At 34.0% G+C, this 18318-nt stretch overlaps 1 protein-coding gene across 1 annotated transcript in view; it reads left to right on the top strand.

Moving 5' to 3' along the window:
- Positions 1–18318, top strand: part of CNTNAP2 (contactin associated protein 2) — a 1026949-nt gene that overhangs the window by 495257 nt on the left and 513374 nt on the right. Inside the window, exons 5-8 of the mRNA XM_058833182.1 lie at positions 2311–2514; positions 4803–4987; positions 8153–8296; positions 14157–14421. Coding sequence (XP_058689165.1) covers positions 2311–2514; positions 4803–4987; positions 8153–8296; positions 14157–14421 — 798 coding nt within the window. The remainder of the gene's footprint in view (positions 1–2310; positions 2515–4802; positions 4988–8152; positions 8297–14156; positions 14422–18318) is intronic.

Here is an 18318-nt window from a genome sequence, read left to right as displayed (position 1 = left end):
AAATTTAAGAAATTGTATGGAAGACAATCTCAGACACTGCATGAGGAATCACCTCTTTATAATGTATATGTGGTATGAAGGTTACTTAAGGTGTAATGTCCCTCATTTTTCTTTCATTTGTAACACTTGTGCAAGGCAGTTGTATGTAGATTCAAAAGAGCAAGGTCTCTATAGCAAATTTGCTTTACATAAAAGTATGATTTTTGAGATAAAGGGGTGATTTTCATACTGCATTTTTTTTCTATAAATAGATTTCATGTTTTTCTAAAATTTGGTTTTTTCTTTTTCCATAAACTACATTCAAAAATCTCAAGAATTAATTTTTCATATCTCTTGATGGCTTGCAAGGGAAACAAAACCTACAGGTTCATATAATCTTTGTTACACTGTTTTTCTAACAATTTACATTGTTTCTTAAAAAACTAATTATTCCAGAAGTAATGGGTTTACTTGAGTCATGATAACCCCATTTCTGAAATCCCATTTTTTCCTTCTGAATACTTCTCATCTATACCCAAGTAAATGTCTCTTCTTTCATGCTGATAACTTCTAAATGGGTTTCTTGCACAACAAATACAGCATATCATATTGATATTTAATTTTGAGCTGAATCCCATGCCTGGATATTTTCATTTGGAAGAACTACATCAGGCTGAGAGTTCTAATACTTAAAGCTTAATATATATATATTATTGAAATTTGCAATTTAACATGTGGTTTATAAAGAAAAGTGATATTTCTAATATATATTGCTGAATTCTGACAAAAATGAGGTATATTATGATAATTATGGGATATCACAGTCATTTGTAAGGCTTGTATTTTACGTTCTGAATAAAATTCTTCACAATTTAGTTGCATAAACAATAAAGGAATCACAGTTTATCACTTCTTTGGAAGCCTTTGCAGGTTGAGGAAGATTTGTCTGTGTAAATTCAAATTGAAATATATGTAGTTAGGCATAGTATACATAGTTTTTTAATGGAGTTTTGAAAGTCTTCTTTGTTAATTATACAACAGAAATGTCTTTGTCTCTGTGTTTTTGAGAGGGGATGAAAGATTTAAATTAATTTCCACCATAATTACAAAAACAAGTTAAGAATTTTGAAAAGTTGCAAGCAATCACTGAAAAGCAGACCACAGAAGAAGGAAAAGGTCAGATGAGGTTGAAAAATATATATATAAATACATATATAATATAAAATATAATATATATATTTATTATATATATATAAATATATATAAAATATAAAATGCCATCCTTAATTTCATTCTGAGCATGAATGAGTATGGTATGTCGATAAGGAGTATAAATGTTTTTGAAGAACATGAGGAATTTTACTTAACGACTATTGAAATTGTTAGTTGTCAACAGTGAGGACGAAATCTTCATACAAATAGTTGCTAAGACACTGGTGATTTCATTATTAGCAGCTTACAAAGGAGATTTCTTAAATCTGTGTAAATTTTTAGAGATAAATATCTGTTTGAAATCTTTTGCAGAACTCAAGTGACAAGATTCAATATTCAGCATAAATGAATCAGTTAAATGGAATCTGCAGCTATTTTTACTTAGGATCTAGCATGTGGAAAATTGATGTTCATCCTTTAGAGTAGAGATTACGTCATGAATATAAGACAACCTGAAATTTTATAGTGTTATTATGCAATATTTATAAAAATATTGGATTGATTTTAAATGTTTGTATCCCTCAGTTTCCACATATTTTGAACAAAATCAAACATAAAAAAAAAAAAAAATTAGTTCAAATTACAGAAGTTGTTTTTTTCTTCTCAAAATTAAGTGAGGTCACAACTTACCTGCCATTTCCTGAAATAGACAATATCTGTTTTACATAAAGTCTAAAATTGCCAGGCAGTAACCCTGGGCTCATATTTCATTGTTTACAGTCCTTACAGATACCTATAGTGAATTTTAAAGTATCTAATGATTTATTAATGACCACTCAGAGGTTTACCTTTCATTTTGAGCTATAATTAGGAAAATGTACATGGCAGCAACTGCATTTGAGAGAAACTGAAAGTCATTAAGTACAGTTGTAGCATTTTTCCTCACAAATCTGATTTGTTTCTATTTTTGCATTATGTGGATTAAATTTATATTCTGCCTGGTTCTTACTTTTTATGCTATTAAATTGTGGTCAAAAGAAAATGTATTTACAATGCATATCACATTTGCACATTTTTTATTCTGTTCAGGTACAATCTGCATATGTCATGTCTGTTTTTTCTAATGGCCATAGGAATATATAATCGCTCATCAATGATTTTATTTTCTTTTTCCTTTAGGGGCTGATGTTATCAATTTTGATGGCCATGTAGTGTTGCCATACAGATTCAGGAATAAGAAAATGAAAACACTGAAAGATGTAATCTCTCTGAAATTTAAGACCTCTGAAAGCGAAGGTGTAATATTCCACGGAGAAGGACAGCAAGGAGACTATATCACCTTGGAACTGAAGAAAGCCAAACTTGTTCTAAATTTAAATTTAGGTATGTTTTATTTGTTTAGTTTTGTGGTAGTTTTTTAGCTCTCTCACAAAAATTTCAGGTCAAACATTTCATTCTCTTTCCCACAGTAATTTGATAAGCTACATCATTTAGTCAGATAATGTGTTGAAAATGTTGCTAATTCCCTTTCTATATTTTCATATTTTGTATGTTGGGGGAGTGTGCGTGCATTTTTAGTTCCATCCTGTCCCTTTTACTCTGTGTGACATACTATGAAAAGAAGATCATACAGAAAAGCAAGATCAGCAATATATTGTCATTACTGCAAACAAAAAAATAAAATAGCACACCAGAATTATATTTGGCCTCAGCTGTGGCTTTGTGTGAGAGAAGGACACTGTCATCACTTCTGGATAAATAAAGGTCACCCCTAGGAACCTTGCAGAAAAAAAAAGTATCAGTCTAGGAAGCTACAGGCTGCATGAAGCTGGAGTTCAGCAGCCTTCCTAGAGTCTGAAAAGCAGGGCTAGGAAAGGAAAAGAGATAGTTTTATCAGGGAACCTTATGATGACATTTTTCTAGTTCCAGTCCTCTCAATAGAGGACTGTAGGTTCACATATGACTGGATTTAAAAAGTACATTTATTATGAAAAAGACCCACATTTATCTGGTTTCAGGTATTTTTCCCATTCAAACAAAAGAACCTTAGAAAAAGATTTCATGCCATTTTCCTTAGTTCTCTTATAGACACTTGAAGAGTAAATTGTTCCATTTGTTATTTACATTGAATAATACTTATTTCCACTAGCATTTTCTCCTGTTCTTTTCCTAACTATCAACATGAACAGATGATGAGGAAAACACACATTCCTATAGCAGTTACTTAGTTTTAAAAATTTTAATTGCAGTAGTAACCCTTTAATTTCCTGTTCTTCTAAATTCTTCAGCACAAACTGTCTTTATAAGCTATTAAACTTGCATATATATGTTCAGTGAGGATATGCTTAAATCATTAGGCTGATAAATGGGACTAGGCCCTGCGACACACACCCAATAAACAGATGTAATGCTTTATGGTGTTATTATTCCTCTGTCTGAGAGCATTGTCTTTGCATCAGACAGTAGAAAAGGATGCTCAGCTTGCCTGGTGAGATCCAGTGACTTAGTTTCAAACACCAGGGTCTGGGGGAAAGATGGGGAGACAGAAGTGGATTTAGGTTTCACTTTGCATTGCATTTGACTTTGCGTTGAAGAAACTGAGGCTCAATGACATGCATGCAATTTTATTTTATTTTTTAATCAACAGGACCATTTGCCTTCAGCATAAAGGCAAGATGGTCATTTGTAGAGAAGTAATATCTTAAGCCATGGAAGTGTGATTTGCCAGAATATGTTTTCAGCATGCACAAACTTTAATGTCTCAGTTGCAAGCATTCTTGAGGGTAAGAAATTCTCAGCCTCAGAAATGCTTTAGGTCCTCATGTATTCAGAACATGGGAGATTGCATTGAGTTATTGAGCAGTGCAGCAATTTTTTACACTCACTGCTGAATTAGTCATTTGCTGCTTCAGTTGGGATCCATGCTATCAACCTTTGCTGGCTTAGCTATGTCAGTCAGATGGCAACGAGATGTGATTTCTGACTAGCACAGCTACACTGGCAAAAGCCCCTAGATAACACAGCAGAGAATTGCAAAATTGTACTCTTGCTAGTAGTTTGACTTCCAGAATAGGAAGATGGCTTCAGGATAACAGACCAAAATAAGCTGTATTAGCAGAAGACGGTTTTTGCTGTTGTTAGCTCAGTCTGCACTGAGCCTTTTCCCCTCTGCTTGCTGGTATAATGATACTGGTAAAGGGCACAAAGCATAGAACTCAGGAGTGAAAAGGCTTTTTTTGCCAAAGTCTGTTATCAGGCTCCATGTCCTCTACACATTCATAAATCAGTACAATTCCAATGCAGCTCAGGATCTGGCCCAGAGGTGAAAGCTTTTCTCTTCTGTAGTGTAGGAGTGAAGCAGAAAACCCTTGATGAAAACATCTTTACAACTGGAAATTGGTATTGCTTCTCAGGTTCATTTCCAAATAACTGCTATTATGAATTTATACATATATTTATACAGTTCAGTGATCAGATACCTGCTGTATTTGGTCTAGCTATTTATATTGGCGGCAGCAACTCTCCACTGGGCAGATCTCAAATTCACAGCAGACTGATTTCTTCCAGTTTATTGCACGTCTGGTATAATTCAGGAGAAACATTGACAAAGAAAGAGGAAAATGGTTGTCTAACTAGTATGATGTGAGAAATGCTATTGTATCTGTTCTCAGGCAGCAACCAGCTTGGCTCTATTTTTGGCCACACATCTGTGACAACAGGCAGCCTCTTGGATGATCACCACTGGCACTCCATCATCATAGAGCGCCACGGGAGGAACATCAATCTCACCCTCGACAGACACATGCAGCACTTCAGAACAAATGGAGAATTTGATTACCTGGACTTGGACTATGAGGTAGACAGTGAAACTTTCTCCTCATTCAAATTGGTTCTATAAAGATAAGTCCAATAAGAAAGCTAACATAATTTAACATGTTTTCTTAATTTTTCATACATTTGTTTTGATTACTTATTTCCTTATATTTCCTGAAACTTTCTTTCCAACAGCTCTCTCTCTTAAGTGTAAATTATGTTTCCCTTAATGAGCCTACCAAATCCCATCTGGTGTAACAATCATCTCAGGTCTTTGTTTTAAAGTGGGAGATCCGTGTTATTCAGCAAGACAGGCTGAATACATGATTTTAAAAATTTCTAAAAGCAGCTGCTCTAAGCAGGAAGTATATTTTAAAAAGTATGGTGCAATATGTTGTTCCACTCAGGTGATAATTTTGCTCTTGAATCAGGAAGCCTTAATCTGTGGTGTTAGGATTTATTTGTAGCAAAGGAAGCAGGTGAGGAGCTTTTTATTAATACAGATCTTGATCTGTCCTGTCTTAGGTAGGTAGATACATCCTTGTATTTTCACAAATATGGCATCAGTAACTTCTTTTTAGAAAGAAGTGATGAAAAGTAAGGAAAATTGTAAGAAAACTTTAATCAATCGGGTTAATACACACAAGTGCTGGTAGTAATTAAATATGGTCATGTTGTTTGATTACACTACAGCTTCAGCTATGATGAACTTGTTCAAATCCTCTAATCTGCAATGAAGTTCAACACGTTGGTGATTGCAATCTTTGTATATTTTCTTAGACTCTTTACTCTTTCTAATGTGAATGAATTTGGTTGGCTATACCAAACATGTAATTTCCACCCTTATAAATTTTTAAGATCTAAGAGCAAATATAAATGATGTCATGGAAAAAAGTTTGAATTAACTTATTTATTTGTATTTTACAATTTTTACATTTTTTTCCCAAGAATATATGAATATTTGAAAAACATACTTATAATTGTAATGCTTCTGAGTCAAATATTTGATTATATTCCAAAATATGTTTATGAATACATTATTTGCTGACAGTTCTACTGAGAAGATAAGAAGCAAATTTGCCTGTACCTCTATTAATTATTGAGCACTGAAGATCTGAACTGAGCTACTTAAAACTCACATAAATAGATTTTATTAAAGGGTTTCAAGTGAATGAACTACAGAAAAAGGCTGAATGCCATAAGCCAGGGTTGTGCAATTTGTGCACATACATATATATTGCATATAAAAAGTGTATCCCTGGTAAGAGATGAACTCAGTGTATTCACCTTCCCATCCTCTCTGCATAAAAATGCCTCACTGGCAGTTCTAAAGTATACATTTCATTTTCCATATACACGGATCTCTTTGTGTTTAGCTGAACTTATTTGAGTGTGTGTGTGTTTACATTTCTGCAGTTCATATAAACTCAAGAGATTTATTCTCTTCCCCTTCCTTTCCTCAGTATTATCTCACTGGTTTTGGAGCTTGACACCACAGACTAAATTTAAAGGTGTTGTCTTTGTGATTAACAGGGAATAAAGCTGAAAGAATCAAAACTATTTTTTACAGACAAAATAGTTTCTAGGTTAATCTCTTTCAGAAAAGTAAACACAAAAGAGGAATAAACATTAATTCTGATTACATTTTCAAAATCAAAAAATAGTCTCTTAAGTTGCTCTTTACACACTGTCACATTATTTTTCTTGCTTTTTCTTCAAAATGTTTTTCTATTAAATCTTTACATTTGATTTTATCCAAACACATTATTATAATATGCATAAAATATTTGACAACCATTAAAATATTAGTCCCATTCTTCGTGTGAAGAGCTGTATCTTCTCTAAAGTCAAGTCAAGTCAATTTGCAATACCTGAGGATATCCCCACAAGACTTTTACACACCAAAAGCTTGTGTGTGTGGTTTATAAAGGTTTTAGGTTTCAGCTATATAGTTTTAGCTCTTTGTATATGCCAAGTGGAAGCCTCCTTCTTGGAATAGAGGCTGGTATCTCTCATGCATTTAAGACTAGAGTTCTGTTTTCCTGCTGTTGACAAGAACAAATGGAATTGACAATGAATGATGTTCAAAAGCTTTGTTCTGCCAAATCTCAGTAGTAGACTACAAATTGATATTTTTTCTAAACATTTGTGGGGCAGGAAAGCAATGTGTCATTTACTATTTATGCCGTCATCTAATTGATATGATTAGCTAACATTGAGTGCAGGGACTAATCTCATTAGTCTTGCCTCTCATGCCTTATTCTTGACATTTGGACTGAAAAATATTAATGAAAACATGTAACATTATTCACTTCCAATCATTTCCATAAAGACTAATATATGGCAGAGACCTGCATCGTCTCTATGGAGTGACAGAGAAAGAATTCATCAAAGAAGAACACTTTTAGTTTGTAAAGTTTGTATGTTTTTTAGCCCTGTAGGTTATGGAAAACCCAGAATCAATTATGCAGGGTAACGAAATTCATCATTCATAAGACAAAAAACAATTACTATTTGAGTTTGATGACAGTCTTAGCGGTGGTTGTCTTGATCTTCTCTAAGGAGATGACTTGACCAGATAAATCAAGGGGTAACTCCTCATTGACTATAACTACATGACAGAAGCATATTCTTGGTAGTGAAAGGTTCTTCTGTCTACCAGGGGATTGCATCTTTAGCTGTGTAATTCTGTAAATTCTTCTGGATTAAGTAGATACAGAAGCATTAAAGCAGAATAACCTACCACATTGGAGCCCACCACTGCTGTGCTGTAGTCTGAGCTCTGGCACATGGTTTGAGCTGAGTGAATTATTTGAATCAGCTTATCTGGCTAATTTCATGTCTACTTTTGTTTAGAAAAATACTGTGATGGAAATTTGTTCCAATTTCTTTGTTTGAAATACTTATTTTCTGATAGCAATCAGAAGAGCAGTTCACATATGGGTAACTGTGATGTGAGTCTGTTCACTGTTTGGACAATTGGAATAATACTTGGGTTTAGCTACCATAAATAATTAAAATTATTTGCAATTTTTTTTTCTGCTTTTGCAGTATTTATTTTGATACATCCTTTTTCTGTAAACAGTGCTGCCAGCTCTCTATTTTGCCATGGTTGAGTGTTCAAAGAAAGCAAATACATGTACAACAAAATTCTTTAAAATTCTTTGCCTTCCAGTAACTATCTACCATTTTTCTATTTCATTTGAAGATAACCTTTGGAGGCATGCCTTTTTCTGGCAAGCCAAGTTCTAACAGTAGGAAAAATTTCAAAGGCTGCATGGAGAGCATCAACTACAATGGCAATAATATCACTGACCTTGCCAAGAGGAAGAAACTGGAACCTTCAAATGTGGTAAGATCATAATTTCATGGTCATCTAACCTTCTGCTTCTCCTTCTAAAGAAGAATAGAAGGTTTTTGAAGGTGTGTGTAAATTATATACCTGTACTGCAATAACATAAGACACAAAGCAAAATTTGTTACAAACCCAAAAATCTGATTGTGATTAAACTGTACATTTGTGACTTAAAAAACTTATTATTATGTATTTTATTCCTGGAATCTTGATTCATCTTTCAAAAATTAACTTTTGGTGTCAGTCAGATAGTTGTTTTTTTTTTTTTTAAAGAAAATCAACAGAACCAGTAAATGTTTTTCCCTTTCTTCTCAAATTACAGTAGTCCAAAACCAGTGCAGACAAGATTTATTATTAAATTAATTGCAGCTTTCTCGTGGCTTTTAAATCCTGATAATATTCCATCCCTGCTGAGCTAAATGGAGTGCTGGAGTGCAAAAATCTTTGGATGAAAATGCTTCTACAGTCTTTTCTGATACGTCTGAAAAACCTCAAGATATTATACTTGAAAATCGTTATTTGCTTATTAACATTACAGAGGTTATTAGCATTTTACTCTATTTTTGCTGTGACTTAACTGTTCATAGCTGCTTTCATGTTCAGACTTGTGGCTTTATGGGCAGGGTGATTAAGAAAGAATGTAGTTTAATTTCTGTGTTTTTAAAGTTCTAAGTGTTCCTGAAAAAGCTTGCTGGCACATAAAGGCAATGTGGGTAAGAAATAAATGTATTATTGCCATTAGTTTGAGATGGTTTGAATAACTTTTCAAGGCTTTCTTCTGTACAAACTTACACACTTAAAATTCCTGCTAACAATATGTAGGTTTACACAATTTCATTTTCCTTTATGTAATGAATTATAAAGCTATACATATGCAATGATGATGTCATGCAAAGGATTAATTATCCTTGGATAGTAAAACTGAAGTTTCATGTCTTTGTATGAACGTTTTGACTAAATGGTCAAGGAAATCCAAATGATAACAATGAGTAGTGATGTTTGCCGATACAAACTCAGTAATACAACCCGACATCTATAACCTTTTCTACACATAAATTTCATCAGTATGTCAAAGGCAAAGGATATGATATATATTCCATTCATTAAGATTCCAGTTTTAAAATTTATTCAACCCAATCTGATGAACTCCTGAAACTTTCAAATTTTTAATTTTTTTTTCATAAGTGCATGAAATTTCCTTCCTGCAGGGCTTTTTCAGCTTTAACGTGATTTTGAAAGATTAATTCCTGATTTAAAAAAGAATCTTTGTACAGGAGCAATATTTCCATTTTCTTCAGTCAAGTCCACTGCAAGTTAGTAGGACATATTCTTAAAGCTTCTTTCTGAACAGAAGTGTTGCTTAAGAAGTTCCTGTAGTACAAATCCTATCCTTTAAAGTCCTAGCCTCTCAGAAGTGTGATATAGCCAGCAGACATGTAAAGTCTCTGAAAAATCATGTTCCTGGTTGTTTCTTTCTTTGTTTCTTTACTTTTAAAATTCTGTTGCCCATAAATGAAAGCAAAATCCCCACAAGAAGCTCTTGCAGTACTTGTGCCACATCAAGAGGTGATACACCAGTTTAATTTGATGGTTCTGTTGATTTCCAATTCTGAGAATGACTAGAAAAATAGAAGTGACCTTTGTTTTCAGTAGAAATACTTGAATTGCTTCTGCTCTTCAAAAGCAAAATCAATTTTACTCTAAATCAACATGGATTTTTATGTTTTTTTACAAAAACATTTTTTCTCCTAGTTTTTAGCTTGATTTAGCAAGAGAAATATACTTTCTTGAAGCTATTGTTGTTGCTAAGCATGTTTATGATGATGGCACTCAAGCAATCCAGCAGGGATCAAAGCTCCATTGTAGGAGATTCTGTACAAACACAGAACAGAAGACACACACCTTCCCCCAGACAGAGTATTGTCTTAAAATGAGGCATTAATGATGAGGCACACCATATAATGAGGCTGAACACAAGCAATCAGCATAGTCATGAGAAATATTACCAAGAAAGGATAAAATCAGAGAAAAGAAGGATTTTAAAGGGATGTGAAACAAAAGAAAATAATATTCCTGGATGAAGACAGTTGAATTTCGGAAGTCATGCAGTGAAAGGGACTTGACAAATTAATTATATAAATGAAGAGGCACAGAAGATCAGAGATGATAAGAAGATGATCTTTATTTTTTTTTTAACAAAATTAAATTTTAAAAAATTATATTTCATATGCATAGATGTTATGAACAAAAAAGCACCACCAAGCACCTTTTGCTTTGTTGAAGAGTAAGGATGAAAAGACAAATTAAAAGTATTTCAAATTTAAATAAAGTCCAATGCTGACTTTAGGAACATATTTGATTTAGATTCAGAAGGTAAAGGTGAAAAATTGTTTTGGTTCTTTTGTGATATTTAAGATGGCATTAGTGTACTAATTGCCCACAGTGTATGATCCATCCTGATTTAACAGGTAGTATAGTCTTAATAAACTTATTACCTGTCTTTCGGGAGCTTCCTATTCAGCCAGTAGGTCTTTTAATTGGGAAAGATATTTACAGTAGTATTTTACACAAGGGATTATGTTTGAATGTGGATAGACAAAATTGATTTGTAAGTAAACATTAATCTAATTTGCCATATAGATGAGAGACCACAGTGCACAGCTCAAGCTACACAAATTAAGTTGTTTTTACCTTTTCCCTGTCAATGTAGTATGAAAAATTCTCTAATAAGTCCTGGAGTTGCAATATAAAGACACAGTATATATTTGACTTCCAGATGTCATTGCCCAGAAAACTATTCAGCAAGTCAGAAGCTACAAAAAACGATCTCATTCTCTTTGAAAAATGAAGAAGCTATTACAGAGACAAGCTGCAGATTAACTCGAACCCTTGACCTAGAACTAGTGAGCAATCTGTATAAGATGGGCTGTACTTAAAAGAGGAGTCATCTTGTGAACTCCAGTCATAGAAGGGATCAATAATCCAGTTCATATTAATCTGAACAGCTCAGTAGGGAAAATGCTAACTAGCAGGGAAATTAGAATTACATGTTACTTTCTCAAGAAATTTTTAATGCAGCTAGCCTGTTCGTAGGAAACACATTCACTGATGTGAAGAAGGATTTGGATGCATTCAGTGCCATTAACATTAATAGGTGTTCTACATGCAAGTATCCAAAACATCAGGATGACAGGAGACTGTCAATTGGATATAAAAGCCTCCTTGTAACGAGGAAATTGTTAGCTCATCTTGGTAACAAGGCAGCAAAAGAAACTCTTAAGAAGCCTAACAGAATGCTCTTTGAGCACCACTTAATTGGTATCTGGGACTGAACTGTGGATGACATGTCTCAAAAAATGATGCAGCCTTCTGTGTCTATGCAGGACTGCCTTAACTATGGAACAGAAGTTGTTTTTATGCATAGGGTGACCATTACACTGAGAATGATAGCCAAGGGTTACAGAGAGTATTTCAGACACTCTCCACCGTTTTTTACTGTACGTAAAAGCTGTGATTTAATCACAGGTATTCTTTAGCAAACTTGGAAATGTTTAGATTAAAACTACTCAAACAAATGAGTTAACTATTTTGATTTCATGCTTAGTTGGTTAAAAATGTAAAATTAAAAATCTCTAGGTAACTTTTAAGACTTACCATCCCCAAAAAAACCAAACCAAAAAAAAAGCAAAGCAAAACCACAAAAAAAAATCCCAGAATTGACAAGCACCTTAACAGGGAAGTCTTTAGTCTTTACTCATAAAGTAGCTGTAATTTCTCTCATCACACTGTTATCTAAAAGCTGTCTTTAGTTGTGTCAGCTAGTTTTCCCTAATTCCTTGGATTTATATTTTTTTTAATCCATGGACCTTGGGCACAGGAAAATAATGTGACTTGCAATGCTGAGATTTTATCATAAAATTTAATAACAAATCTAGGAGATCACTTTAAAGAAATGTCTAATTCCAGATTACTGGAAACATCAGTGTTCCTTAATTGATCACAAAGGCTGCCAACTTGACAGTATATGTACTACGAATTCTACTGGCCTTTAGAGGTAGACTCTGTACAACCTCTACAATACCTCCGATGTTCTGCAGGAAAAAGAGTTTGTTATGCAGAGTAATCAAAGTATTCATCCTAGTGCTCAAGAAAATATTATTTTTAATCATTTGGTTTTTTACCTGGAAATCCAATATAGGAAGCTGAATCTGCCAGGCCAGCTTTATCTCACTACAATACAGATAAACTGTTCTCTGATGTGATGTTCTTTTAAAATGTGATGGGTTTGGACATTGGCAAATGAGTGCTAAAACTTGCTTATTGATGTCATTTGTCATCTCCAATTGAATATAATTAGTTCTTAGAAAAATTTACTTAGGTCCTTCCTCCTACACATCTTCTGACACAGAGTTCCTATCTTGCTTCCAGATTCTCTACTTTCCCTCAAGATGAACTGTCAGATGCATTTATACACTATGAATACAGAAATGTGACATAAAAACCTAAATCAGGAATTCACTAATATGGAATTTAAAAATAATTATGCAATACTGATGATGACTGAATTTTACTGGGATGCTGAACACTGCTTAAATGGACCACATCTCCAAACATCTGTGTAGTGTACCTCCAAAAATGTTGTTCATGCCTTAATATTTTTTTAATGTACAGATAAATATGAGAGGAATTTCTATCTTGATTTTAGCAATAATTTCTGTACTGTATCAGATAAAATTCCTTCTTCCCAAATAAAACTAAAATTGCCACATAATTTCCACCTGCAACAGTGCATGAGAATGCCTTACCATAGGACAGGATTCATTTTGCCACATATTACAGGAATTCAGCAGAGGATATTTTCCTGTTATATTTGCATTCATGCAGTAATAAGTTAATTCTGGAAATAGATTTCCACAAAGTATGATCTCTAAGGGGTAAAAAAAGGTAATACCCTACCAATATTACCAAATGGTAATATCTACCAGTTTGGTCTTTTGCTGTGAGAAACTACATGAGAACCAGAGAGAAAAATTCATGTCCCTAATTCTACTCCTGTTTAGGGGTACATTTTAAAGCCTTGTAGATCAACAAAGTTGACTGGATCTTTTGTCAATGTCCTGAAGAATAATATTTTACAGTGTAGAAACTGCAGTTTCTTTTACAGACAAAATTACTTACTATCCAAAAATATTAAGTGTTGTTCATGATCAGCTACTCCAAATCCTCCTGCTTCTTGAATTGAAATATTAGCATATGTAGTATCATTTAGTTGAAAACATAACAGAGAGGCTGACTGTTCTGGTATTATACATCATTATTTTGGAACATCGTGTATTATATTGATTGACACCTTGATATCAGGGTGTTTGGAAATCTGCACTCATTTTTTATACTGTTGTGTTTCTATGGGGACCACAGACAAGCCCAAGTTTATCTGTGATTAATTTCTTTATCTCTTAACTAGAAATATTAATGCTTTCATCTAATCTTGCTCTTAGACTACAGCTCTTCAGGGCCAGCTGTCTGTTATTTGTGTATGTACACTACAAAATACAATGGGGCCAATGTTAGAAAAAACCAGAAAAATTGGTAACTATTATAATAATAACAATGATGATAACATTAATAGCACATCTTTAAATGCAGTGTGCATTGATCACAGTAGTCTCTAGGCTAAATTAAATCTAGAATACTTTCATAGAGGTAGCTATGAACTTAGTGGAATTTTACCATTTTTCTTTTTTCTTTCTCTTTTTTTTTTTTTCTTCTTATTTTCTTTTTTTTTTTCTTTTTTTTTTTTCTTTTTTTCTTTTTTTCTTTTTTTTTTTTTTTTTTTGTGTGTGTGTGTTTTACTTAGGGAAATTTAAGTTTTTCTTGTGTGGAGCCACATACAGTGCCTGTCTTTTTCAATGCCACCAGTTACCTTGAGGTTCCTGGTCGTCCAAGCCAGGATCTGTTCTCAGTCAGTTTCCTCTTCCGGACCTGGAACCCAAATGGACTTCTTCTCTTCAGCAACTTTGCAGATGAGCTGGGGAATGTTGAGATTGACATAAATGAGGGCAAAGTCAGTGTCCACATCAACGTCACCCAAGTAAAGAAGAACCGGATAGACATCTCATCAGGTAAGTGGGTTTTGGGATTTTTTTATTCTAGGTGTAGTCTTATAATTAAGTTGTTCTTCATAATTTCAAGTAATTAGGGGATCTCTCATAAAAAAGGAAATCCATTCATACCATAATTATTTGTCTGGATTTTTTAGATCTGTATAGCTACCCCACAAAAACTTAGACTTATTTCAATACATCATTGTTATTTTGTTTCAACAGGCATTTCATTGCCCTTGTAATTAATTGTGTATGTGAACATAGAAAAGGAAAATATGGTATCTGACGGGTAAGGCTGCAGAAAGAATGGCGCTGTACAGTAAATATCATAGCAAACTTCTTTTTCCCTTCTTCTGCAGGGAATTAACAGATGCCATGATATAAACCTACTGGGTTTTCTAGAAGTCAAAATGGTCAGCCTTTGGCACAAAGATTTCTGACTGTTGTGGTCCTATTGATAAAAGGTGCACAGTTTTTTCACTGGCTATTTTTAACAGCTGACAAAGGAGAATTTCTCATAGTCAAGTGTGCAGCCTTCTGCATGTGTAGGATATGAATAGTGCTATAGCGTATTAATAGACTCTACTGGGAGGATTGCAGACTGGTTATCACAAAATATTAGACTAATTAAAACCACAGCCTCAATGCAAATCTGGTTTGGGTTTCATATTTGTTGTATTTCTGCCTATCACCTGTAATGGTATATTTTTCCAAGAGCAAGTTAAAGTCTCTTAGTATTTATTCTATATGCTTCTCATAATTTATAGACTTTCTTACATTAGCAGCTTTAATGTCAGTTCTCACATTAACACGGGAGCATCAGTATGTTGTTCTGGGTCACAGCATAATGCTGGTTATAGAAGCAGTAGCTGCACTGACTGGGAGGACTCCCATGAGAGAGCTGTAAGCTGATGTGAAGCAAATGGAAGAGTCTTATTCCTTCACAGCACTGCAGTTAAGGTACTTATATGGAACTCAGTTCTGGTTTGTCTGGGTTTTTGTGAAAATTTTCTTTGAATACCTTAAAGTTGCATGTACTGACGCAGGGAGCTGTAGTTTAACAGGCACAGATTTCAGGAAAAACAGGAGAGTCTAGCCTCCCAATTTTTCAAATACAGTTTATTTCCCACATTTTTCACTGGTAGCTGGCCACTGCTAACCTCCTTACCTAACTACTGCTTTATGAAGTGCTTCTTGATGACAAGGAGGAATCAGACAGTAGGAGAAAAAGTTTTCCTTGTTGACTTGACAGAACTTTCATACCTAATTCATGTGAGCATTTTTTTAAGGAGAGAAAGGCAGCTGCAATTTTATATATTTTGATGACACTTTGCAAAAGTAGAAATGAAATAATTATGCATAGAAGTGCAGTGAATGAAGGGATGCAACACTAGAATGATCAAATAAAAAGCAGGAATGCAAAACATTTAACTTCTGTGTAAATGCAGTGATCATGAGGGGTTACATAGCATGCTGTGGGAAAACATTTGGATAATAGTAGGTGATTCATTGGAATCCTGAAGCCAACATTGCTTAGCATTTAAAATCAGAGAAATTGAGAGCTGCCATCAGGCAGTTCGTTCTTAGCAGTTTTCTTTGTCTCTCAGAGATCCTTCCCTGCTGTCTGTTCAGTTTTTCTCAGGGATCATTCTTTCACAGTGTTAGCAGATCCCAGCTAGAGTCTCATTTCATGTTATTCTTTTGTCTTCAAAAAGGCACTTAATTGTTCCTTCATTTATTCTACTGCCTGTCCTACCTGCTGGAGATTTCACTGTATTCAATTCTCCATTCAATTCCCTCGGTGTCTTGATCAATTTCCTTCATCTTTAATGGCAGGATAAGTCATCCCACTACTTTATTCTTGAAATATGTAAAAGAAAAATAATATTTTATAATTATTAAATGGCCTTGTGTGTCTGAAGCTTCTTCACTTATTGTTTGGGGTTCAAAATTACCTTTAGCATGAGAAATTCCTACTGTCTGTCGTGCCTTAGTTACCTCTCTCATTTTGTTGTTACTACGTTTAAAAAAGCACAGTTGATATCCACATCCAGCAGTTTCTAGAAGTTTTCTAGAAACTGCATCCATCTAGCAGTTTCTAGAAAATTTTCTATAGATCACTTCTGGTTTTGGCAAATTACATTTTATTTTCTTCTTTGATTACGTTAGATACTGTTTACCTTGGTGCTCCTTTCATGCCTTCAGTCACTTTCAAACCACAGCTCAGCTCTATACATCTGATAATTAAATCTATCCATATGATGAACATTTTATATTTATTTTACATGGGTTGGAAAGAATCAGGAATGATTATATATATTGTAGTATATTGTATGTATGATTTTTGTGTTACAATTAGAAAGCAACAGACTTTTGTGTTGACCTGGAAAATCAGAATTTCAGGTTTTAAATGACGTGGCTGTAAGTTGTTTGACGGTGACCAAATGACTAGTCCATGACCTGTCCTTGGTTTCAGAGAGGCAAATGGTAGAGGCAATAAAGAGCTGGTAAAAAAAAGTAATAAATGTTTTACTGTGTTAGTAAGGTTTACACTCTGATGCCCATAACAAAATGCTGAGTGTAACAGAGTATTTTACATTAATATGCACATGAACTTTGTTTGTATTACATATGGGAAGGACAAAGACGATTAGCCCTTGTAGTTAGACTTACTGCCTGACTGTCTTCCTGAGCAAATTATTTTCTTTTTTTCATCATCTTGCCAATTATACTTTCAAAACGGGTTTCTAAACAGTAATAAAATCCCTGCCCTACCCAGCATTCTGTTAAGCATCCAGTAAGCACTGCTCAGCTGTAAACAGTCTGGTAAAATCTTGTACAAAGTCAATAACTTTGATTTTGCTTTTTTCTTACATTAATCTCATTAAAATGTGCATTTGATTGATGAGAGTTATATTAATAAACTTGCTGTTAGTAAGAGGAAAATCAGGCCCACGGAGAGCTGAAATAAAGATTTAATTAGAGGAAATAAGGTACTGACTGTGCAGAATTATACAGGTGAAATACTTAAAGCTTGTGTATAAATCAAGAGCTAAACATCCTATTGACTTTTTCTCTGCAAAGTAAACTTTGATTAATATCTTTACAATTGTGTATGGCCTAGCATAGGGATTAATAATAGGAGAGAATCTCAGAAAACAGTGAAGAGATAAATCTTTACTGCTCTGTATAGCTTTGGACTAAATTCTTGGTTTTGTCATTATGAGATTCAGGCAAACTTCCTAGAAATTGTTGGATTTACACAAGGGATTGATGGAAGAAATGCTAGGCTGACAAGACGGAAGAAAGATGTGATCATGATTTTAGAGCTTTCTGAAAGCAGATTCCAATATAGTTTTGCATATTAATGGATTGTGATATTCTGCTGCGGTTTAAAAGTAATTTAGTTTGAATACATACTAAGAACCTACTCAATATTTGTAATCTTGGAAATTAGAATAAGTTGTTGATGAAGTTGTATTTATTTATAAGTTTCAACAAGCTAATGTCTTCTTTCTAGAGCACAGAAAAATCAGCAGCTTAAAAATGTCATACTCCCAGGTGTATCCTGGCTATAAAAACTTTTTACGAAACTTTTCCCAAAGCCATATGCAAATGCAGTTCAGTGCAGGGTTAAGCCACAGCCTGTGTCCCTGTTGCCTCCTCTTCTTCCACTTAGTTTTATCTACCTGCTTCAGCAACTTAACCCAAATTCCTTCCTAATGAAACCAAACTTTTCTGAAGCTTTCAACATGGGGAAAAAATGGGTTACATTAAAAAACACAGAGAGTATTGCTTAGCTCAATGAAACAATAGTAACGTATAAAACAACACTCCTGAGGAGTCATCTAATGGCTTTGCAACACATTTTTAAAGCAAACCCCAAATCCCTGTTTCAGTATAGAACATCTTTGC

This window comes from Poecile atricapillus, chromosome 2 (assembly GCF_030490865.1).
Source record: "Poecile atricapillus isolate bPoeAtr1 chromosome 2, bPoeAtr1.hap1, whole genome shotgun sequence".
Lineage (NCBI taxonomy): Eukaryota > Metazoa > Chordata > Aves > Passeriformes > Paridae > Poecile > Poecile atricapillus.
The sequence above is the reverse complement of the archived record's forward strand: the minus strand, read 5'-3'. Positions and strand labels throughout refer to the sequence as shown.